The sequence below is a fragment of the Bombyx mandarina genome, chromosome 21 (assembly GCF_030267445.1).
Source record: "Bombyx mandarina strain Sakado chromosome 21, ASM3026744v2".
NCBI lineage: Eukaryota > Metazoa > Arthropoda > Insecta > Lepidoptera > Bombycidae > Bombyx > Bombyx mandarina.
In genome coordinates, this window is record NC_143227.1 from 3,065,336 (window position 1) to 3,091,442 (window position 26,107).

The following is a 26,107-nucleotide window of genomic DNA, read 5'->3' on the forward strand; positions in this document are numbered from 1 at the left end:
AATTAAAACTTACGTTGTAATTAATCAAATGAAGGAGTACATACACTTGGTCCAAACTAGCCAGAAAAATTGAACAGTTTGTTTTTAGGCACTTGAGCCTTGCACAATGCAGTTTAGGACATTAAAACATTAAAGTAAAATTAAAAAATATTTAATGAGTTGACACAAAACAGCAGCTGTTGATTTCGAGCGGTAATTTTAAATAGAACAGTTTACGCTCCTTCTTCCCTGCTTAAATTTTGAGATAGTTTAAAGAAGAGTGAAAATTTTGAGATAGTCTATGGTTGAAATTACCAGTTGATCTTCTAAATCGAAAAATCTACACTTCGATTAATAAATCTCGGTAAGAGGACACTCTTCAAACCGGAACACATTACAGCTTTGTAGAAGAAATCTTTGAGCCGGTCGTACGTAGGTACCTAGGTACTCATTACATGTCTTTTCTTTTTTTTTTTTTAAACCTATGCTGATAGCCTTGAGAGGCTATTTCAGCTTCACCCTAACGTTTGTAGGTGAGCTCGCGGGGCTCAACCGGAGAGTTGCTAACACTGACCCTAGCAAGAGCAGTGCTTCGCAGAATCTACCACCGGATCGGAAACGCGACCCACTGAGAAGATCCGGCGAGAAACTCAGTGGGCTGTGTCTATGGGTTAGTTCGCTCGTCGAGCCTTTCGTCGCAAGCGACGGGTTCGACGAGGACGGTGACCGGTTACATGTCACTCCGCCTCTATATCCTTATTTTAAGGGATTTTATGACCTGGTAACTAAGACCTTTAAGTCATGTCTTATTTTAATTTATATTCTTATTTTTATGTAAAATGATAATATGGAGTGAAATGAAATGAAATAAGATGATATGATATGAGATGAAATATAATCTCAGTAAAATCGTGGTCATTTACTGAGATTTTTTCAGTGGACTTTTGAGAGGATCCCGAGAAGTTACATCCAGCGGCTTTGTTTCATTTTCCCAAATTTTTTTTCCCACCTAAGCTGAGAGCCTTGAGAGGCTATATTAGCGTAACCTTAACTAGAAGGTGAGCTCACGGGGCTCAAACCTGATGACGTTGCTAACACGAACCCTAGCAAGAGCCGTGCTTTGCAGAATCTACCACTGGATCGGAAACGCGATCCACTGAGAAGATCTGGCGAGAAACTCAGTGGGCTGTGTCTGAGGGTTAATTTACTAAGGGCCCGACGAAGCCCTTCGTCGCAAGCGACAGGTTCGACGAGAACGATGACCGGTTTTCCCACATTTGTGCACTTTCACAGCTAATACTTAATAATAATAATAAGCCTTTATTGCTGTTTTACTTACTAATTACTAACTTAATAATAAATTAATTTAAATGCAACTTATAATCAAGTATTCTGTTCGGCGTTCGGTGTGGTTTTCAAAACAGCTTCATCATCATCATCATCATCATGAACAGCCCACAGTCGTCCACTGCTGGACATAGGCCTCTCCCAATCTACACCACTGAGCCCGGTCTAATGCTCTCCTCATCCACTTCTTGCCGGAAAAAAAAAAAAAACTCTCGACAAAAGCCTCCTCTAAAGATTGCCAATATTCTCTATTTTTGGCCATTCGACTCCAATGCGGGCCGGCTACACACTTTATTTCATCTTCCCAACGTTTCGGCTGTCTTCCTATTCTTAATTGAAACGCACTATCTTACAATCGTGTATTAAATATGCTTACAATAAGGAAGCTTCCATTTTTTCAATCTTCTTTTATAATAATTACATTAAGACTGTAATAAATCCTAGTGTTTTTTTTTTCAATTATCTTCATAAATTACGGAGTTCTGAAGCTTTTCCCTCCCATTTTAAAATCGTATGACGCGCGGCCGGCCGGCCTAGCGTTGACGTTACAAGTCCCGCCCGTCTCGGGACGACGCAGCGACTAGCGCAACACAATATCAGGTATTATCATGAAAACTAAAATACATTATAAATACTGCATCGTGCCTAAGTGTACGAACACGACTCTCTTGATAAACATTTTTTTACGGTACCAAAGGAGAAAAAAATAAGAGATAAGTGGTGTAAAATTATGAAAAGAAAGGAATCTTTATCAGAAAAATCAGTACGATATTGCTGCGAAGACCATTAGTGATGTAAGTATCTATGTATGTCAGAATATATTCATCTAATAATACTTAACTACTCATATAATTATAAATTTATCTTAAAATGGGCAAAAAAAGATAAGGTCAAACAAAATTCAGACAGAAAAATATTAAATCTTCAGGCAATGAAATACTCCAAAGCAACGACATTAGTGACGATATTACAGAAACTTCAGACATTGTTAATCTGCCGGTCTCTTTCAGTGGAAACTCATGCGACGAATTCAGAAGGCACAACAACCTTCGGAACCATAGTTTTTTTTATATCGGTGTAATCAAATCAGCAGTTTTAATAAATTATATGTTACTTCCAACAACAGAAAGCTTTACTTTTGTCCAATAATATTTCACAGACGTGGAAGATGGTTGATTATTCTTCGGTTCGGTTCGGTTCAGCCACATAACTAGAGCTATAGTGTGCTTCCAACTTCTCTGGCTGGCTGTACAATCTTCGTAACATACGCTTATAATCTGTTCAGTCTCTTCATTACTTTTATTTTCGTTTAAAATCGTGTTTGTTGTTTTCGAAGTTTCGATTACAGTTTCCGGAACAGTTTTCTTGGTAACGGATCATAATGTATTGGAAACTAAAGTATCTCAAGACAGCGTCAGAACGTTACGTCTAAAAAGCAACACACAACATAATGACGGTAACTGTACTGAGACCTTAGAACTCATATCTAAAGGTAGGTGGCGCATTTACGAGCTCACAGCCCACCTGGTGTTAAGTGGTTACTGGAGCCCATAGACATCCACAACGTAAATGCGCCACCCACCTTGAGATACAAGTTCTAAGGTCTCAAGTATAGCAAAGGCTGCTCCACCCTTGAATCCGAAACGCATTACTGCTTCACGGCAGAAATAGGCGGGGAGGTGGTACCTACCCGTGCGGGATTACAAGTGGTCCTACCACCAGTAATTACGCAAATTATAATTTTGCGGGTTTGATTTTTATTACACGATGTTATTCCTTCACCGTGGAAGTCAATCGTGAACATTTGTTGAGTACGTATTTCATTAGAAAAATTGGTACCCGCCTGCGGGATTCGACCACCGGTGCATCGCTTCAACGCGAATGCACCGGACGTCTTATCCGTTAGGCCACGACGACTACAAAACTATACAAACTATACTGAGACTTTAGAACTTGTATCTCAAGTTGGGTGGCGCGTCTACGTTGTAGATGTCTATGGGCTCCAGTAACCACTTGACACCAGGTGGGCTGTGAGCTCGTCCGCGCATCTAAGCAATAAAAAAAAATATTATGTAGGTAGGTATGTAGGTAGTCACTTACTTTGAAACCTTTTCGCCTCATATTTCTGCACGTGTATTCAACAGATTGTTAGTCAAAAAGTGTAAAACCACACACACCACGTCTGAAATAATCTTTCTTTTCTTCTCAGTCGTACACTCATTTCATTTATTTTTCGTTTCATTTCATTTCTTGCCATGTTTCATAATAATCAACTTCATTTCATAATATCAGTTTTCATATTAAAAAGGCTTTCATTAAAATTAAAATAAGACTTGACCTAAAGGCTTTAGTTACCAGGTTACAAAACCCCTTAAAAAAATGAACATTCTGAGGGAGTTCATATAGAGTCCCATCTTTCTTTCGCCGTAAAGTCGTGTTTTATGTAATTAACATCACAGTTGAAACAATATAAATTTTATTGATGTAGCGGCATAAACAATTCTAGCTAATTATATTATATTAGTTATTTAACACATTATAAAATAATTTTATGTTTTAAATATTTGGCGGTAAAAAGGTCTCGTGTCACAGACTATATCTGTTTTCCACATCTCGTGCGTTCCGGCTTACGCATCATAAAAAGGTACGTACTTAAACGCCACAAATCTATGTACTAAACCATAGATTACACGCTTTATTAATTGAGACCACAGAACCAGAACACTGTTTGAAACATTCGGTAAATTAATGACAGAAAAAACTACGAAACTACCTACGAACCACTACGAACTACACACTACACACGAAGATCTAAGAGCTACAGTAATTACATGCGGTACCTACACGTTTGTTAAAAATAAATGAAAAGATAGGAAATTTGTAGATTAATTTTTGGTAATTCTATTCCTATTTCGTCATGTATGGTAAGTAACTTAATTGTCCTTTTGTTATTTTTATCAATCAATGCTTTTACTTTACTTTACTTTTACAAAATCCAAAGAAATCTATACTAATATCTACAGTGGTTTCTACGGATGTTCCGTTCTAACTACTGAACCATGCATCCGATTGACTTGGAACTTGGTATCCATGTAGAAAATAATTGTACTTAATGGATAGGCTAATATTTATATGAGTATTGGACTCCCTAATAATAATGACAATAAATAATAATGTTAATTTTAAATGCCCAGCGAAGCGGGCGAGTACGGCTATACTCATTAAGTGCTTATCATTCTCATAGGTCATAATCATGGTATGATTAAAACCTTAACTTAACTAAACCTAAGACTAAAACTAATAAAGGCATATGGCAAAAAACTAATCTTTTTTGTTTGCAACAATTAAGATCGTCCAGAAAGTCTTATTAATAAAATTATAATAAGCTTGTTCGAGCTTATTGAATTTAATTGGAAATGTAAGAGTTCCGTTACATACAAGAAAAACGTTCCAATAAAATCCTCATAACATATCTATTGCCTTAATTTTTTGTTATGGAAACTATCAATGTTATATGTTTAATAAATAAGGGAAATGCTCCCTGTGCAATAGAGGAGATATGTGTAATGGAAGACACGCAGTGTCACTGCCCCGGATCCAACTTACTGGTGTCTACAGGATGTCTGCTGTGGCCAACTGGGCTAAACATGGTTTCTAATCTGGCATTTAATATTTTAAGGTAATAAAAATAATACCTAATTAAAGGACCAGAGCCATGTTCTGAATGTGAACATAGAGACATATTTGGCTAATGATTCTCTCATTAACTTAATATTAAAAATATTTTTCAGGACGTAGCCGATCTCGTTCCCCGGTCCGCTCCAGGAATCTATCTAAACAAAATGATATTGTGCGCCGTCGTAATGACAATGTTATGGACTGCAGGGTATTATACATAAAACCTATACCTAAGTTTTGGAATGCTGAAAAAGTAAAGATTTTTATCCAGGATAATTGCAAATCAAGGGTAAGACATTGTTATTTACATACAGGGTGGGCCATAAAGTTAAGCGGATTATAAAAAATCATATAAAAAAAACTACAAAGCTCAGGAAAGAAAAAATATAATTATAATAAAGATTACAAATGGGAATTTTATTTTTTAAAAATAACATCGCTGAGATGTGTGCCATCTACACGTACATACTGTTCCAATCTAGTGGAAGTTCCAATGGAAGTCAATCGTGAACAAACATCTGCATTATTGCTTTGGGAAACATCAGTAATGACTAAGTTTATTGTTACAGACAATACCAGAAAATGTAAAATTTGTGTTACTTTTCATAGAAGACAACGGTGACCCTTCATGTCTGGTCAAATTTGCAAATTCTTACATATGCAATTTGGCTTTGATGGAGCTAGAAAATGTGGAAATTGATGGAAAAAGACTTTTCATAAATTTGGACACTGGTATATATATTTTTTGGTATCTATTTTCAGATGAGATGAAGCCATTTTTCATCAATAACTTAAGGAAGAAAGGCCATTGTTATATTCATTTTGTATGATGCGATTCACAGTCCACTTAGTATTAAAAAGATTAAAAAGTGACTGGAGCCAACTTAGGGCCATAGAGTTAGCTGTCAAGGAGCCAGGAGGTTTGCTTGTCTTGGCGGTCTCGTGTTCTCGTTGGTAATGTACAATGTTTATGTGCATGACCAACAAAGTCTTATTGTTCTTGTCCCCTTACAAACAACAGTGGGGTGGTAAAAACAGTGGCATTGTTACACTGCTTTGAGGAAATTAGATTGAAAATTCATAAATGGTAGGAACGTGTGGGAAAATTAAACTTGAGCTTGGGAAAAAACTATTTCAAACAGACAGTGTATATTTACTGACAAATGGTAATATTTATGATATGAATGTCATACGAAACGAAGATCTATTTCCTTAAGATTAGTAATTTTTGGTAGCATTTAAATATTTTCTCTAAAAAGTGTTATGAGTGGTTTTTGTAGTTAAGTTAAAGAATGGTAATCACCACCTACTAGTAGAACCATTACAATGTTCTCTTCAAGAATATTTACCAAGTTATGCCTTAGCGTACTGGACATTTCTATGAATCTTACTACTGAGTCCAAAAATAATATATTCTAGCGTGTGTTTGAACAAATATTCTTGTTGAAAACTTATGTCTTCTTCTTCTTGGTCATTTGCTTATTCCTGAGGATCGCAACTACATGTATGTATTTCCATAAAGATTGGTCTGCTGCAATGTGGACTCTTTGTTGGATGCTGCCCCCACTGCCCTCCTTATAGTGTTCGACCTTTGGCTCATTTCCCCTCCACTTGACCAAGAATGAGAAGCTTTACCAGAGTTATGTCTTGGGGACCGCATGATATGTCCGAAAAAGCTGAGTGTTCGATCTTGACAAATAGAGGAGAGCCGCTTTGTAATATGTAAACTTGTATACAATATAGTTTTCCTGATTGTATTGTTATTAAGATCGAGGAGTTTCCTATTATGGTAAGTAAGAGTTGGTGCATCACGAAAATCGGTGTTCGGACCAGTAAGTACAAATGTTACTTCGCCGAGGCTATTGGGCGGTACGTATTGGACTTAACACAAAAAAAGAGGGTGCATGCCCGAAGTGGAACTCTATTGGTGAAATCCACAACTTGGGTGCTGTGGCACTATAGCCCCTGACCCCCTCTTAATGCGTACCCTGATTGTGACGTATCTGAAACAATGTGTATTTTTGAGTGAGCCTAGAATACGTGCTATTACTGTAATGTGAAGGAATATCACTTTAAGGATGTCTTTCCTTAAAAGTGTTGGTCAAAATGGTCTTGTTGGAAACTATATGTATTTTATCTCTTTATTGGTTCTGCTGGATAGGTGTCGCTAAAGATGCCAAAATGCCAAGTTTGGCAAAATTGAAATTCTTACTCTTTATGGAAACAATATAAACTTTGTGTTTCGGAGCAATAAGTTGATTTTATTTGGTAGGTGATGATTCATTTTTAAATGCCATTGATGGCCTATGGCCGCATCGCAAACCGCCTTTTGTCGAAAGGATGATTGTGTTACCAAAGGATATTTTTTTTAAATACGAAGGAAACTTGAGAACTGAGAAATGTTCAACACACCTCTTCCGATTTATGACATATGAAATAAAAATATTTCAGAGAATCTATTCAACAAGAAAAGGAATATGAACAGAAACATCTTTAAACAGTGAGTTTTTATATATTATTATTTATTACACATATATCTGATATGAAGTTTTCAAATTTGATATAATTTGGCAATGCACTCCGAAATCCGATAAGACCACAACAGTTACATTGCCCCCCTAAATATGTGGGGAAACCTCTCACCAAAACCAATTTAGCGTTCAGTGATGAAACACATACTATGTGAAGTAGTCCTATCCCATTGTTGGTCGTATACCGCTTAACAGACTCTGGCCTAAGAGGTTTTCCGTAAATGAGCAAATCCACGCTTATGCGTCAATAACCACTAACGCATTTAACGCTCTATGGTGTAAGAGCTAGGGGCGAAATTCGATTGAAGCGGTTTTGAAGATTGGCCAAATTGTCGCAAGTCGGTTAAGCGAATTAATATCTAAGTTTAAGTGTCACCGTGAGATATTAAACCAATTTCTAAACGCATTCGACACCTGTCATTCTAAAATGTAGCTATCTCACTCTTTACTCAACTTCCTTCTTGTCTTTTTCTTAAGTGTTCGGTTAGGTGTGCGCTCATATTAAATAATGCTTATTAATTAATTAAGTGTTTTAGTCCATATATGAAAGTCACAACACATTGTGAATTATTCGATTATTAGCTATTTACGTAATATATTCAGATATAGACAGAAATACCACAAGCACCGGTGACCGTCCTCATCGAACCCGTCGCTTGCGACGAAAGGCTCGACGAGCGAATTAACCTACAGACACAGCTCACTGAGTTTCTCGCCGCATCTTCTCAGTGGGTCGCGTTTCCGATCCGGTAGTAGATTCTGCGAAGCACTGCTCTTGCTAGGGCCAGTGTTGGCCACACTCCGGTTTGAGCCCCGTGAGCTCACCTACACGTTAGGGCGAAGCTGATATAGCCTCTCAAAGCTATCAGCATAGGTAGGAAAAAAAAGACAGAAATAACCAATTAAACAATCAACATTGCCTTCACGGTCTACAATAAGAGAGTTTTGTATCGTAATTTTAGTTCGAAACAGAGAACTCCGTCAAGCCAGAAAACGCAAGATTACCAAAATCCGGTACAGCAAGCCGAGCAATCGCACCAGTCGCAGCCGCAAATGAACGCGAACACTGCAACGGAGCAAACGAGCGACGCCCAAAGCTCGAAACATGAAACATACGGACTCAGTTTGAACTTTTTGGAGTCTTTGAACATAAAGCTGCCGTTACTAAACAAGATCTTCATTGGGAACGTAAGTAATTTATCGATAAAAATTAGCGGTCGTGGTCTAGAGGACTTGCAAACGCCATTTAACGTTCAAGATAAGGAAATTGGGTTTTGTTTGGTTTTTTTTTTGGTACGAAGTTCTTTGTGGGACGATGCGGAGGGGCACCCTAACCGAGAAAAAACGTCCGTAACGTAAGATTTTTATTAGTAATGCAGACAGTGTACGACTTAACTTTGTAATAACGTACATTTTTTTGTTTTTAATAAATAAATAATTCATAATAAAAAATGTATACCCGAATAAATTTTTTTTATACCTCAAATAGAACCTAAAATAAAAAATGTATACCCGAATAAATTTTTTTTATACCTCAAATAGAACTTAAAATTAATATTTTTAAAATAAGGAACTTCGTTCTTATCCGGTGTTCCACGTCACCACACATTTTTTTATAGTTATGAATCTAAATGCTTAGGCCTAGACCCACATCGGGGTCATAGCGCAGTAGCAGTAGTAGTATGAATCTAAACGGTTGTACTATAGATATCACAAAATGCCATCAACCACCATAAAACATGATTTTTGAAGTGTAACTTCTAATGCGACTTCCAACTAGGTTGCGTTAAACGTTTAACACTCCTGGGGAGGGGGAATAGAAAGAGAGAGCGAGATTGAATGCGTGACACTCGAACGCATGCGCGTAGTATACTGTCACAGGCCAACGCGAGCATTAGCAACGAGTAGCGGCCAATATTTTAATATAGTATTTGAAAAATGTATATATATTTATTTTTCTATCTATAATTTAAAATATAGAAAGTATAATTGTTGAAGATGTCACATCTCTTATAAACAGCATTCACAATCACAAGAGCAATCCGATTTAAATATGAAGAATGAAGAAAACCACAATACTACATACACATCGAAAAAGAAGTTTCACTTCATTCACGTGCACCATGTTGAACGCGCACCGTTTTATGATTGCCCGTATCGGCAGACGAGCATACGACCCACCTCATGGTGATTGGTTATCGTAGGCCATGGACTTCAGCAATGCCTACCGTAAACCGTGAAATATCGCTTGCATTGACTCCTACTTTACTAAGCACAACGCGAGACCGTTTCGCCCCCCAAAGCTGACAGTTAGTCGGTACATACACGCGCGACTGGCCACGCCCCGCAACCGGATATGATCTTAAGAACTTTTCAACAGCTGGACGTCTTGGTTACGGAGTCGAAGCTGCGCGAGGTGTTCGGCTACTGCGGACAAATAGTCAGCTGCTCGATAATAGTCAAGGATGACAAGCTGTCTCGGTACATGGCCAAAATTGAATACGACCACCCGGTGGAGGCTGTGCAGGTACTTTTCAACCATTTTTGATGATGATGATGATGATATATATATATATTTGCTCCAATCGTCCAATTCGAAATCGTACGGATCTATTAGACGCCTTTAGCTCTAACACTAGGAGAAGGCTTAGGGACTCCGGTAACCGTACTCGTCGAACTCGACAAAGAGTTCGAAGTGCAACCTAACCCATGCATCAGCCCGCTGAGTTTCTCGCCGGATCTTCTCAGCGGGTCGCGATTCCGATCCGGTAGTAGATTCATTCGCGAAGCAGCTGCTCTTGAGTTGTTAGGTCCCATTTGGAGACGCTCGGGCAGCTGTTAGCAAACCCCGCCCCTTCTGGCTGAACCTTTGCTCGCTCATCCGTCCTGGTGAAACTGGAAAGGCCTCCGGGTCACCAGTAATCCCGCAAACATAAAAAAAAGTGAATACGAACACTAATTCCGGTAATGCTATGTTTCTTTAAACGATGATGATGACTTTCTTTCGCAACATACATATCGAAGGAAGAAAGCGAAATGGTCGTAACTGGAAAAGCCCAACTTTACACCAAAATCATAAAACTATTTCAAAAATAACTCATATCATATTAAGAGAGTTAGAAAGTTTAAAATTGATTTATAAGTAAGTTGTATAAAGAGAAATGCTTAGATAATCTAAAACCTATCTGATGATATTATTGTATAATAAAATAAAAAGTAAAAAATAATATAAAATAGTTTCATGGCGCTGGTGTACAGTTGGCTTTTTCAAATTACGACAATTCCGCTTTCTTCCATCGATATGTACATTATAAACAATAGCCATAATAAATAAAAGCTTTAAGTAATCCTATATATGGTATAACTATGAATTTGCGCTTAGTAGTATCAAAGTACGCTAACAAATAAACAGACAGACACAGAAAATAATTGTAAAAGTCGCTGATTTATAATCAGATACCCTTTTATTTTTATTACTTTCTTTCTCTCAACGTACGGGCACGCCAGATTGTTACAAAACTATATGTATGTCGAACGTTGGTTTCCCCGGCTCGGTGGTTCTGTTTCACCCGGTTATCTTCGCGACACACACACTGGGTCTGGACAAACCAATCGAACCCTGGTCGGGAATAGATACGGAACTTGCCCAGCAAGGTATCCTAGGTCCCCGATGCACGTCTAGGATTCAAAAAATGAGTAAATGGACATACGCACCTGGGATTGCACACGGAGCTCCTGGACGCGTGCACTGTTCTAGATTCACTAGGCCCTTTGTTAATTTATTATAATTGAACTTCACCCGCGGCTGTCGAATTCGGTTATGTTTAAATATTCTATACTTGGTTGCGTGTTTCTCGGCTCCCGTTCGTAATCGATGTGCTGTACATGCGATGTAGCTTCGCTCTGTCATTTGATGGATCCGAACGTGGAGATCAATCGACGTTGTAAAATGTCACATTTAAAATTTGCCGCAAAGACGGTATACGTATACATACACTATAATAATATGTATTGTTTTCGATGACGTTCCGGTTTCAGGCAATCGCGATGCTAAACAGACAAGAGCTTTACAACAAACGGATGTTGGTCCAGATGGACACCGCGCCGCGTCCGTTCCCAAACAACCTTCCGAACGGTCTGGGCGGCTTCGGCCCGGGCCTGGGCGTCGACGGCGAACCCCTCAGGGGCGTAAGAGTCCACCTCGAGATGCGGCCCATCAAGCAACTCCTCGAAAACTTGAAGGAAGACATACAAAAGCAGAATCAAGTTAACGATCTGAACAAATACAAAGAGATGCAGAATGCAAACAGTGGCTTCGAGGCCATCGTCCAGCCGCAGGTCGCGCCGGTCCTCAACCAAGCTCAGATACCGGTCATGGTGCAGCCGTTCGCGAACCAGACCTTCGTGGCCGTGCCCCAAATGAAGACCAGCACCGCCCAGATGCAGGCGGCCACTGAATACGGCCTGGCCATGATGAACGCCCAGCAAGTGTCGCGCTGGGACCAGACCAGCGCGCAGTGGAACGTCATCCAAACTAAGCAGTTCGAAGAGAACTCGGCACTCGATGGTAACTACAGCAGGCAGGCGGTCGACGGTAATAGCAGCGCTAATACGCTCAAGTTTCTTTATATATTATTTTGTTTACTGCCTTAGATGTAAGGCAATGGACTACATGGTTATTATTTAGATGGGTGGAGGAGCTCATAGCCCACCTTGTGTTTAAGTGGTTAATGGAGCCCATAGACATCTACAACGTAAATGCACCACCCACCTTGAGATAGTTGTAAGGTCTCGGTATAGTTACAACGGCTGCCCCGCCCTTCAAACTGAAACGCATTACTGCTTCACGGTAGAAGTAGGCAGGGTGGTGGTATTTACCCGTGCGGACTCACAAGAGGTCCTACCCCCATTAAAGAAGCGCTATCTACTCGTGCTGGCGCTGGAACCCGGATATTATCCTGATGTAACTTTTTTTTTAGATAAGCGAGACAGCAGGGCCGCCCCCTCCGCGCAGTCCGTACACGCATTTGAATCTGACAACACCAAGCAATCGACCAGCATGGTGGTCTTTAGTTATGTAAGGAGAAATTGTTTCTTTTCTTTTTTTCAAATTTGACAACTGGTAACAGAGTTTTAAGTGTGAACGTGGAAGGCTTTAGAGAAAGAGGTAGACCTAAGAAAAAATTGATGGTATGCGTGAAAGATGATATGTGTAAAAGGGGAGTGAGCGAAGGAATGATCTATGATAGAAGAGTATGGAAGGAGAAAACATATTGCTGAAATCAGATTTTTAAAAAAAGCGTTGTCTTGTCACAGTTCCTTAACCAATAATATATTTTCTCATTTGCTGCACATTAATTCGTCAAGTGTGAAGTGGAATTAACTTGTTCGCCGGTATCGCCTGTAATAAAGTAATTTACAGACATTATTGTTCTTAGGAAGCGGTTTGTCCGTACCCCCGGTATTGCTGTTGTCCACGAGCCACGGTATCCACTACAAAGATGTAGACATATCTACCATCCAATTTTAAAAAAAAACTTGCTCATTTATTGCATAAAGCCATTCAATTAATTCGAACTACCACCTTTTCTAATCTATTATCGAAATTTCTAGCAAATGAAAGCATAGTTTTTTTTTCGTTTTCTGCGATTATCAGAGGAGGTATCTGTACCAGTACGACTGATTCACGATAGATGGCGTGCGAGTCGCCGCTACCAGCGCGACCGCTCGGTATTGATGAGGGCCGTTTATTTTTGAATTTTTTTATTGCTTGGATGGACGAGCTCACAGCCCAACTGGTATTAAGTGGTTACTGGAGCCCATAGACATCTACAACGTAATTGCGCCACCCACCTTGAGATATAAGTTCTAAGGTCTCAATATAGTGGCTGCCTCGGCCTTCAAACCGAAACGCATTACTGCTTCACGGCAGAAATAGGTGGTGCCTACTGGCGCGGACTCACAAGAGGTCCTACCACCAGTAACGTCCGGTGCTGAAGCTCGCTTGTGACGTTTTATTTCCAGCTGCCTCCGAGCGTGGACCTCCAGGCCCTCAGCAACAAGATGCGGGAGGTCGGCGAGGTGAAGTTCGTGGATGTGCTGGGCATGGGTCGCGCGATCGTCAGCTTCTTCAACGTGCGCGACGCCGAGCGCTGTGTCAGTATCCTTTGTGGAAACCAGCGGGGCAGGGCGAACTGCTTCGCGTTGTTGAAGTGTAACTTCTGCGTTAAACGTTTAACGCTCTTGGGGAGAGGGAATAGAAAGAGATAGACTGAGAGTGAATGCGTTGCACTCAAACGCAACCGCCTAGTATACCTGTTGCAGGCCAGCGCGAGTATTAGCAACGAGTAGCGTCCAATATTTTAATGAAGTATTTAAATATATATATATTTATTTTTCTATATATAATTTAAAATATATATATAATATAAATGTTGAAGGTGTCGCATCTCTTATACATAGCGTTAACTATTACAAGAGCAATCTGATTTAAGGATGAAGAATGAAGAAAAACACAATACTACACGTCGAAAAAGAAGTTGTACTTCATTCACATGCACCAAGCTGTACGCGCACCGTTTTTTAAATTTCACTTCAAACACAACATAAAAATCGGGCATTGAAAAGGTACCATTGCACCAATGTAATTAGGACTTCAACCTAATGTCTCAATGCTGGCGATGGGGCTCTTCACGTTAAAGTTTACGGACAGCCGTTACCGTTCGACCTTTGTTTAAAAAAATCCGAATCGTACAATCTCCAACAATTTCCTTAAGCAAATTTCTTAGAATTCTTTGACGGCTCCAAAGTGGACGGACAGACTATTGAAGTGAAGTACTTCTGAAGATACGGTGAGTCAACTTAATTACAAATTTTAATTTAAGATTTTCGGTTACTCTCTCGCCTGTAGGTGTATTTGATATGAAAGCTGTATTAGTGTTGCCAACGTTTTGTTAATTCGTAAGGTACTAAATTAAGAAAACAATCAAAAACACGTCTAATAGTAATAGTGAACAAAAGAAAAATTCTGTAGGTAAGCCTCAAAACTGAAATGTATGTATATGAAAAAACGTATTTGACATCATATGCGACATGTGCCATTTTCGAAATTGCATATTCAATTACTGTCCCCGCGCGAGCTCCGAGGATTTTTAAAGAATGTTGACTTAATGAACTATTGTTGTAATTAGTCGATATTGCGCTATCGATACTAACACACCTTAAGCCTCCGTGCGAGTGTAAATTATAAAATAGTTTTAAGCGGGTATTATGTACTTGAAATAAATAAAAAAAAACCATTGATCACGTATGAATTTCATTTAATGAACTGATTTTTATTGAACAAAATGAACATGAAATGTTTATTATGCTAGTGCTCGCCATTCCTTTTTCATCAAATTAAATAGATATTTGTGCAAACAAAAAGACTTATAAGTGTAAGATTATGTATATTAGAAATCACACGTAATCAACACTGCTTGCGCAAAATTAAAAACAACGAGTCGGTAAGCGTACTCTCACGTTAATGTCAACACTAGTACTGGGAGAGTGGGGTATGAAGCGACGGTCGGGCGCGGTGCACGACCGCCCGCTTCCTCAGCCCCCGAATCCTCGGAGCTCGCGCGCGGAGTATAGGTATTGTTTGTTCGTGTTTTCCGTGTTCGCGCTACTTTTCTCCGATTCGATTGAAACTAGAGTTGTCGACTGTAGATTTAACAAATTTGTCACCGGAACATAGCCTGACTTAACTATTCACATATTATAATATATTAATTTAAAGTCGTCGTGGCCTAAAGGACAAGACACCCGGTGCATTCGTATCGAGTGATGCGACCGTGCCAATGTTCCAATACCGCAAACAGGTAAAAAAAGCCATTGAAATACGTACTTGACAAATGTTCACGAATGACCACCACGGTGAAGGAGTAATACCGAGTAATGTGCCTAATTTAAACCCGAAAAAAAAATTGTTTGCGTAATTATTGGTGGTAGGACGTCTTGAGAGTCCGCGCGGGTAGGTCCACACTGCCTATTTCTGCCGTGAAGCAGTAATGCGTTTTGGTTTGAAGGGTGAGGCAGCCGTTGTATTGTGAAACTAAGACTTGTGGATGACTATGGACTGCGATAACCACTTAACACTAGGTAGACCGTGAGTTCGTCCATATATTTAAGCAATCAAAAAAAACAATAGACAGTGAAGACATCAGCTTGGAATATAATTTTCTTTGTCCTCGTAACATTTCTATGAATTTTGATAACCAACGAAGATGAATCGCCTTCGTCACCACAATCGCCAGCCATCTCCTGCATCATAACACAGAAAATGTCCGGTACTCCACAAATCAGTGTGGCGACCTCGTCCTGAACAACTCACCTGGGTGTTTGTTTCTACGAAATACCCTCACCACTTCGCGATGCCAATACACATAGCAGCTCGAAATATCTCCGGCGCATCAGCTCTGAAAGACGTGGCATACTCGCGGCAATTAACGCAACATTCTCGCTCGATATCAACACGCGGACTTGAAGAAGACGAAGATTGGAAACACGCTAAGCCTGGATTTGTTCAAACTATCTAACTGTGCCAAGCCAAATGGCAGTTTGCCGTTGCAATTTTTAAATGACCGTGCCAGGGGTCTTGGAGAGCGTTGATGTATCATAGTTCTCCTGTTCTTTGCTTGACAGAGCGCAATAAAAATTCGGTCTTCGTTTAAAATGGAGCATCATTCTTAATGTTTTCGTCATCAGAGAATTTATTGTCTACAACGTGATGCGTTTCACCCAAGGAGACAAAAACATAGAACTCGTAAAGAGAGCATCCCTTATACCTAACACTATATCAACTATGCTTTATGTATTTATTCATCGGAGAGTTACCACTGTATTATTTCATGACTGGCCTTGGTTTTATTTTGGTTCGCTGGTTTACTTGTGTTTATCAGCATCATTAAGAGCCTATTTCAGTCCACTATTGGACATAGGCCCCTAGCGACACACCACGCAACCGGATACTTGGCCTGTGTTTGTTTCTTTATTATTGATGTTTCAATAGATCTTTGATTTGAAATGTTATGATGCCTCCATTTGCTTCTGGTGACGTTTTTATTATTAGCTTACTAACTTGGGCGTATCGACATATGTTTTTGTCGGCTCTATTCAGTCATAGGACACATTTAGTGAAGTCCAACAATATATCGCAAGTACGGCGAATAATAAGCAATAGGAATATCAATAGTAGGCACATTTTGGATTCAAATACTTTGGGCATTGTGCCCAAAAAGGATTATAGTTGCGTGTGTATGTGTCTTATAGACAGTGATTATAATAAATGTTGGTTCAGTCATCTATTATTAGTCTGGTAATTTTTGGGGCTCTTCGAAACAATTGACATCAGTTTTATAAGCAACATAAAATTTAATAAATGTCTTGCATTGTAAAAAGTCTGACACGATCTTTCGTTGACCAAGCTTTTTCTCTCTGGATTTTATCATCCGACAGTAAAAAATGTGAACTGAGTATTTTCCATGGGTTATTTTATCCCATCGTTTTATCATTACGTAATATCGCAAACGTATAATTACGGAATCTACGTTGACAATTGTCAGGGTTCGCTGTAATGCGTATGAGAGTATGCGAATACTCGTATTTCAACGTTACATTACATTTATATGACAATAGTGCTTTGCCAACTTTACCTAACGACTGCGACTGTTGCCGTTTTATTTAGAGTAAAAGTTTCAGAATCACTGAGTTGTGCAAAGTCGTATGACTTTTATTATTATCCTAGAAATAGAATATATTCGCTATTACCACAGTGGAATAAAAAAAATGAATAGACACTACATACTTCATTGTAAAGTACGCTAAGAACTAAAATTACCTCAAAACGGATGGGTAATGTTACAATAATAGGAGGGTATCCAAATAATATAATACTTGTTAGGTACCATCTCAATTATCAGAGATGAGGAATCCGTTTTAAAGTACTAAAAACTACGTGGGCTAGACCAAACCGTGGTGGCTTGTTTCAGTCTCCGTGATGGAGGTTTTCAACATAAGCCGTAGTAGTGTTTGCCAGCCGAAGAACGTGAAGTTAATGCCGAGATTCGACGCTTTTTATGAGACCATCATCATTTGTCGCAACATTATAACCTTATCTGGTGATTGATCAGAAATATAAAGTTAACGAAAGCTTCGCTCAGAATGGATCATTGTTCATATAAAGTTTGAGCTTACTACAAAAATATTGGTCAGGAATAATCTTGAGTGACCTCAAGACTTGATATGCCGTTACCTGTAGATAAGCGTTGAAGAAATTGAATGTGATTCTACATCGTGTATCTCCAATGAGTACTACAGTGATGTTCTGATATTTTTATTGATTCTTCTGCTGGTTGTAATATACGAGCAAGGCCGAAGATACAATCGTCTTAAATTTTTTTTGTACTAACTTCAAAATATTTCATTGCAGTTATGCCGTGGCGGACAGAAGATAATATTAATGGTATGGTAGGTAATGGGTTGCAAAAGCTCGATAAAACTTGTCACATTTTTCTTGCACGATCACTTGCACATTAAATGATGAAATTAATTTGTGGTTTTATTTTAAAACATCATAATAAAAATTGTTAATCTCAGAAAATACTGTCGGATATTAAATCAGAATCTTGATTGTTTGGGCTGCGAACCGTCTACCTAACGTGGGGTATCTTATTAGGACTTCCTTTTCTTATTCCTTCTTCAATCTAAATCCACACCGTCTGTTGACGTTCCAAGTGAAAACTACGCAAAAGCGTAAAAGTACAACTGTGCAACAACAATAACCAAGCATGCGGAAAAAACTAAAACATGCTAGTGCTAAAAACAAAAGTTTACTGGTGGTAGGACCACTTGTGAGTCCGCGCGGGTAGATATCACCAGCCGCCTATTTCTGCCGTGAAGCAGTAATGCGTCTCTGTTTAAAAGGTGGGGCAGCCGTTGTAACTTGAGACCTTAGAACTTATATCTCAGGGTGGGTGGTGCATTTGCGTTGTTGATTTCTATGGGCTCCAGTAACCACTTAATACCAGGTGGGCTGTGAGCTCGTCCACCCATCTAAGTAAATTTTTTTTTTTTTTTTCATTATAGTTTATCAATCAGCACATAAGACTCTCGCTAGTGAGAAAATTCAAAAGTGCATCAAAGAACTTCGGATGAGTCAATAAGTTTATCATTTTCTCAGTACCAAATACATTTAAACACAAAACGTGATATGTCGAAGCGATTTCGAGGTATTTTTTTTAATGATTTCGTACTGGCATCTGGTGAAGACTAACTCTGATTCTTGGCTAATAGTGGGACAAACTTTATAAATATCGCCATCTAGTGAGGAGCAGACAACCGGGAAAGTTCGACGTGCGCAGGCCGTACGCAAACGGGAGGGAACATTGATCCCGAAGGCGTTAGGTGAGATGCGACATTGTGATTTTTTTTTAAATCCTACCTATGCTGATAGCCTTGAGAGGCTGTTTCAGCTTCACCCAACGTGTGTAGGTGAGCTCACGGGGCTCAAACCGGAGTGTTGCTAACACTGACCCTAGCAAGAGCAGTGCTTCGCAGAATCTACCACCGGATCGGAAACGCGACCCACTGAGAAGATGCGGCGAGAAACTCAGTGAGCTGTGTCTGTGGGTTAATTTGCTCGTCGAGCCTTTCGTCGCAAGCGACGGGTTCGATGAGGACGGTCACCGGTGCTTGTGGTATTTCTGTCTATATCTGAATATATTACGTAAATAGCTAATAATCGAATAATTCACAATGTGTTGTGACTTTCATATATGGATTAAAACACTTAATTAATTAATAAGCATTATTTAATATGAGCGCACACCTAACCGAACACTTAAGAAAAAGACAAGAAGGAAGTTGAGTAAGAGTGAGATAGCTACATTTTAGAATGACAGGTGTCGAATGCGTTTAGAAATTGGTTTAATATCTCACGGTGACACTTAAACTTAGATATTAATTCGCTTAACCGACTTGCGACAATTTGGCAAATCTTCAAAACCGCTTCAATCGAATTTCGCCCCTAGTTCTTACACCATAGAGCGTTAAATGCGTTAGTGGTTATTGACGCATAAGCGTTTGGATAAATTCTATTTGCTCATTTACGGAAAACCTCCTAACGTTTGTAGGTGAGCTCACGGGGCTCAAACCTGATGACGTTGCTAACACGAACCCTAGCAAGAGCCGTGCTTCGCAGAATCTACCACCGGATCAGAAACGCGACCCACTGAGAAGATCCGGCGAGAAATTCAGTGGGCTGTGTCTATGGGTTAATTCGCTCGTCGAGTCCTTCGTCGCAAGCGACGGATTCGACCAGGTGACCGGTGCTTGTGGTGCCTAAAAGCACCGTTAATGGATCGGAAGGAACCGTAATGACGTGCTTTGTGCGACGTCGACTGTTTACCATTCGGTCTACAGGATCGGATATGTTGTTTCCAGCGGCCACGACAAGAGGGTTCTCATGTCGTGCCGTCTTCTCGAAATGGCGCAGTGATGCCGCCTGTAGATACTTACTGACAGAGTCAAGCTCCAGGTCATCGTGGAGATCCACGTTCCTCAGGAACCATGGTGCTCCGACGGCTATCCTGCAGAATCGGGATTGAATAACCTGAAGGGGCTTCAAGTTGGTGCAGGCCGCGTGAGCAAACACTACGTTTGCATACGTCATAACGGGGCGTATGCAAGTTTTGTAGTGAGTGTATGTGATTTATAGCAATGAGCGATCCACATCAAGATTTGAATGCACATTTTGCACTAGGGAGTACGGAACAACATTCTATGACCACTTAGTTCCTTGGTTAATAGATAATCTAATTTGGAATGGAAATCAAATAGCTCTATTTGAAATACATATAGCTGAAGAATTAAATAGGTACCTTTTAGTTCTATAATATTATGAATACTTTAATATAGGCTAATTAAAAATTAAAATAAGTTAGATATGTCATAAATCTGGTTGTTTTTATTGTCCTTTATTCTAAATACATAGTTAAGTGCGTCTCCAATCTAAATACCAAGATGGGGTTGGATGGATTTTTACTGTTAGTATAATATTGTTGCAGTACGGCAAAGACAATGGTCAAAAATATTTTTTCAATCAGAAGAACAGGCCTGCGTTACCGCACTAATTTAGATGTGTTCGTATAATTGTTGCTGTATGGATTTTGTCTTTGCGGCCATTATTTCCTCAAGAAACAAACGGGTAGCAGCTTGGTTGTGTCTGCCATTGGTTGTTGTCAGTGAAAAACCAGGACTCATGTAAGCTGTGCTCCTTTTTTATTGCTCCTTGTAGGCAGACGAGCATACGGCCCAACTGATGGTAAGTGGTTACCGTCGCCCATGGACTTTAGCAATGCCAAGGGCAGAGTCAAGCCGCTGCCTACCGTTAAGTATTCTCCACAAGCTTCGTTTGAAGAAGGATATGTCATAGATCTCGGGAAACTCCGCTTGCTTTCGCTTTTTATCCTTAAAAAAATTATACAAAAAATTCAAAATTTTAATAACAATTTGAATTTAGTAGTGTAGCATGAATTTTGAAATAAAAACTATACTTGATTGTATAAATCTTTTATTTAACCCTTATGTCTATTCCCTCATCATCTTCTCCTTTTGACGCGCAAGCTTTTTCTTGGAAAGCTTTTTCTTCGCTGGGGCATCATCAGTAGGGGCTACCCTGGCGACAGCATCTTCGCGTTCGCTGAGACATACTTCGATGTGGCAGGGAGACGACATGTAGGGGTTGATGCGACCGTGAGCACGGTATGTACGTCTGCGTAGGCAGGGCGCGCGATTTACCTGCAACAAAACTTTCATTACACGATGTCCACTTAGGAAACTCATCTTCAGACATAGACATGGCATTGTAGACAAAATGGTCAAAGATTCATTTGCATCGAATCATGGATGTCCTAACTTTCAAACTGGAATGTTCACACTGCTTTGCACAAAGGCAGGTCTAGTTCGCCAAATGCTAATATTCACAAATTCTATAGTTCTTAATCTTGAATGCAAGCACTATTTTTTCCTGCTTATCGTTGGACGGGTTCGGTGAGTTCACGGGACTTAACCTGAGAGAGCTTGCTGACACTAGCCTTAACAAGAGTACTGCTTTGATGAATCTACCACTGAGAATTCTTGAAAACTCGATTGTTGAGTTAAGCTCGCCATTTTTTATATCTTACGCAATTACTGTAATATTAACTGTGTGTACAATAACGAATAAAGAATAAAAAATGAGAAAATCTGGCGAAAGTCTCAGGTTGTCTCTATGAGTAAGGTCGCACGAGAACATTGACCAGTTCATGGAAGAGCCTAATAGCACCGAGTGGAACAGGATAGCGTGTAGCAAGTTTACATTTTTACATCGTGGATGGGCAATTATACCTTCTCTCAACTACCATAAGTAAATCATGTGTTCTGACAGCAATTTCACCAATGGATCCTACCTTCTCTCTCATGTCACAAGAATTTAAATTGAATATTGATATAGAGCTTAACAACTATAAATATAAATTTCAATTTCAATATAAATTTCAACTATAAATTTCAATTCAAACAGACCTCATTATGGAAATATACACTGTTTTAATAACAAAAAAAAAACAGTCTGTACAGATGTGCTTTGAATCCAAGATATTACTGTAAGAATTTTGGTATGTGTATTACGGTTCATAAATTGTATAAATAACTCATACAAACGAACTGTATATCAGAAACCAACTCACACTGATAAACAAATGGTAAATGCCATCATCATCTACGCCAGTTATCCACTGTAGATTTATCTTTGCCACAAAGAGAATGAGGCATTTGTGGCACTCAACGCCTAGGGCTGAACTGGGGCAAGAAAAGCACACGTTTAGTGTACACACAAACTCCAGTATTCCAGCTATATATCAAGGGCACATATATACACAAGGTTGTCCACACATTTAGGATTACATAGGTATATCGTCTTTTTGCATTAAAAGTGTACAATTTTCAACTATATTCAAAATTAAGTTAATTTGTGGAATCATTTGGTATTGCCAGTTTTTTTCTCATAAATACTGTCACAAAGAGTGTAATTTAGTTTTATTTAATTTTTTTAGTTTACCTATGTTTTGACTTCTATTGAGAAAATTAATACATACATAATTTTATCTTACTTTATAGGACAGATAATGTACCTGGTAAAAAATAAAAGTTGGAAAGATGATTAATTTAATTAAAAATATCACATGTTAAACCTTTAAAACACTCTCCTGTAAAATTAGTAAGTTTTGAGATTTATACAGTTTAAATGCGAGAAGACGATATGTGAACATAATATTTCAAACAAGAAACTAGGCCAAAACTAAAATCTGTTCAGTGTCCTTTGTCTGTATTTCTATAAATGGAACTCCTGTATCAGAGCACAGACCTCAAAAGAGACAATCCATCAGAACTAAGGGGAGGGGTCCATCTAGTGTTTTAGATTATAAAAATCAATTTCACATCTATGAAATGTCCAAAACGTGTGTAAATGGAGTTTTAAAAAATATAAGGTGTTGCAAAGTCACAGTCCTAATGCAGAACAACACAGTGCTAGCTTTCACATCAAATATTCTTGAGCCCAACTGATTGTCTGTCTGGCTTTTTTGTGCACAAAACTCCTAATGGGTACCCAGAACTGCTTTTCAAAATATCTGTATAGCATCGGTCACTCTTCAGGGTGGCATCGAGATAATACACATAAGTTTTCCCCACTGGATACACATTGGAAAATAAATGGAAATAACAAAACAAGAAGCCACTGAGCCATTTCATAAAGATCGTACTAGAAAAAAGCAAAATTTCATGGAAAGACAAAGAAAATTTTACTCAAAGACAATATCTACCTCCTAAAGAGTTTAAGGTAATTATCAAGTCAATCTATGAAGATGAAGATCTATCAAGAAAACATATTGACCTGGTGATCTGTAGTTGTGCTAAGCATAATATGACAAAATTAAAGCACATGCACACTAATGGAATCTAGTTCATTTTAGGTACAATGCTGTCTTTTAAAAAATCTTTAACAAAGTAGATATGTTGGTTCTTATTGAATACTTCGGATCTTCTCATTGTGAAGTTAAAGAAAACTCAAGTAAGAAAAACTGCTAGACCTCAAAATACTATTAACTATTAGTGTGAAAAACATATATTTAAATATATTTTTAAGTATAAACAATTATAATATAATTAATTTAATAATTAAGCCAAAATATTATATTTTTAGTCAGCAAACATTTTGTTACATTACAAAATCTATAGTACAAATGGGAAATGGGACTAATATAAAATTGGAATTAAACTTAGTGCAATGTAACAACTAGCTAACCTTACTTCATATTCTATTACTTTCGAATTTTTATTAAAACCATTATTTCATTCATCACCACCTTCTTCCATAGAAAAAATTCACTAATTTAAGAAAACTAATGATTTTTTCTGATTGTCAGTAACAATGACTTTGAAGCATTCCTTGAATGTTCAATTAGTAATTGTAACTATTGCTGTTTGCCTTTTGAAACCAGCATAAACAAAAATGAAAAAGCTGGCAAGCTAAAAGGCACATTAAAAGTTTTTCTTAAAGCTTATTCAAACAAGTAAATATTGCCACAGGTATGTAAGCACCACCACCCTGCCTGTTTGCAAAGTTTCTTGCATACCTTGATGTCTAGTACCATAGCATACTTGGTTAAATTAAACTAAACTGCCAGAAACAGGAAAGTCAGTTGCAACTAACCAATATATTATTTACTAAGATGCCTATACATACAGACTATAAATTAATTTAAACCCAAATTTGTATATAAACTTTTGTAATGTCACTAGTTTCACTCGTTTTTCTTGTACAATAGCTCTATCAGACATTATGGCTATACAAATTTATCTCCACCCATCTGTACCATAAATACAATGCTTGTAAACTAACAAATAAAATATGAATAATAACTTTATTAGTGGCATTTACTATTTTATGCTCAGATAATTTCGATATCAAACAACATACCTGAATGTGGTCGATGACTAGCCTGTCAACGTCCAAAGTTTTGTTGTCAGCATTTGATTCAGCGTTCCTCAATAACTGCAAGAGGAATTCGGCGGATTTCTTGGGCCAGCGACCCTGTGTTGTGCCAAACTGCTTTGCTTGAGCACAGCGACCAACGCCGCCGTTGAAGCGACGGAATGGAATACACTCTTTCTTTTCAATCACGTTTTTGAGGTAACGAACAGCACGACGGAGCGGCATCTTCCTGATTGCCATTGCGGTCTCATATGTGTTCTGAAAATTAGGTTTGATACTACAGTAACTGCTATAGACTGTAACGAGACATTTAATTTCATTATGTATTTTAAGAATCGTACATTGAATTTTTTATTGTAAAGGGCGATCTTTGTAATAAAATTAGTCCATGTGCAATGTTCAGTTAGTAAATACAAATTATACAAGCATAATAACAGACCTTAAAGTGAACACGGAGGTTTGAACCACGCGCTTTGCATGATTTCGCAGGGTTATCCGGCTCCCGAGAGTAACGACCCATAATTATTTCTGAAACACAGAGCGGCTTTTACGTTCCGGACGCTAGACAACAAACTTAGGTTAACAATTTGATACCATGCCATTTCACAGAAAGAACTAAATAAACACAGAAACAGCGAGGATACACAGCAGATATGCGCACTAGAATCAGATTTAATTCAAAACTCAAGACTTTTTACGATTAAAATGGATTTTATCAAACACGAAACCAACCTCTCAAGAGAAAATATGAAAAGAAAAGGAATAATCAAATCTATTTTGACGTGAAAATGTCTGACATTGACAAATACTTCAGTGTTGCTAAAGTTTAAAAAGGCTCAATGGTACAACAACTGAAACTAGGCCGAGTGCATATTGTGCGTATGATTGATAAAATTCCTAACATCTTGATTATTTTATTCTAGATATAAAGTCAGACAAAAAGATACACTTTATTTTTTAGACCACGAAAAATATCAGAAGATAGATTATAGTGAAAAGAAGAGAAATATAGGATCGCTAAATAATGAAATACAGATATAAAATATTACGTATTCTTTGTAAATAAGGTAGGCAGCGGCTTGGCTCTGCTCCTGGCATTACTGAAGTCCACGGGCGACGGTAACCACTCACCATCAGGTGGGCCGTATGCTCGTCTGCCTACAAGGGCAATAAAAAAAAATTATACTACATTAAACAAACATGCAAATGAGGTAAATGAACAGAAAAAGTTATGTAAAATTATTCAAATATGGCGATTACTTACGAAGCTAAGCCTTTGAGTCAGTCCACCTACCCTGGCGAAGCTGAAATGGCTTCCGGGCCATCAGCAATCCTTCCAAAATGGAACGATATTTTGCAAAAACAAAATTTTGCATTCATTATATCCGGAATCTTAGCTGATTAAATTTAACATTTGACATCTTTCTTTATCTGTCAACATTTTTATCTGTCTTTATCTGTTTATCTGTAAAGACGAATTTTAATGCTGGTGCTGTGC

The 26,107-nt window shown here is 38.5% G+C and overlaps 2 protein-coding genes across 2 annotated transcripts; one reads left to right on the forward strand and one right to left on the reverse strand.

The window, feature by feature from the left end:
* Positions 1-4,190: 4,190 nt before the first annotated feature.
* On the forward strand, positions 4,191-18,126 carry LOC114241186 (uncharacterized). The gene is made up of 11 exons (XM_028171967.2): positions 4,191-4,250; positions 5,118-5,293; positions 5,574-5,736; positions 7,456-7,504; positions 8,498-8,723; positions 9,916-10,062; positions 11,574-12,129; positions 12,515-12,612; positions 13,560-13,695; positions 14,324-14,386; positions 18,007-18,126. The coding sequence occupies exons 1-10, from the start codon at positions 4,244-4,246 to the stop codon at positions 14,377-14,379; spliced, it is 1,614 nt and encodes a 537-aa protein (XP_028027768.2). The 5' UTR covers positions 4,191-4,243; the 3' UTR covers positions 14,380-14,386; positions 18,007-18,126.
* A 3,004-nt stretch (positions 18,127-21,130) lies between these two features.
* Positions 21,131-25,407, reverse strand: RpL17 (ribosomal protein L17). The gene is made up of 4 exons (XM_028175377.2): positions 25,342-25,407; positions 25,049-25,137; positions 24,595-24,867; positions 21,131-21,374 (listed from the first exon to the last, which is right to left on the reverse strand). Exons 2-4 carry the CDS (start codon positions 25,127-25,129, stop codon positions 21,165-21,167), a joined length of 564 nt encoding a protein of 187 aa, XP_028031178.1. The 5' UTR covers positions 25,130-25,137; positions 25,342-25,407; the 3' UTR covers positions 21,131-21,164.
* Between the last annotated feature and the right edge of the window lie 700 nt (positions 25,408-26,107).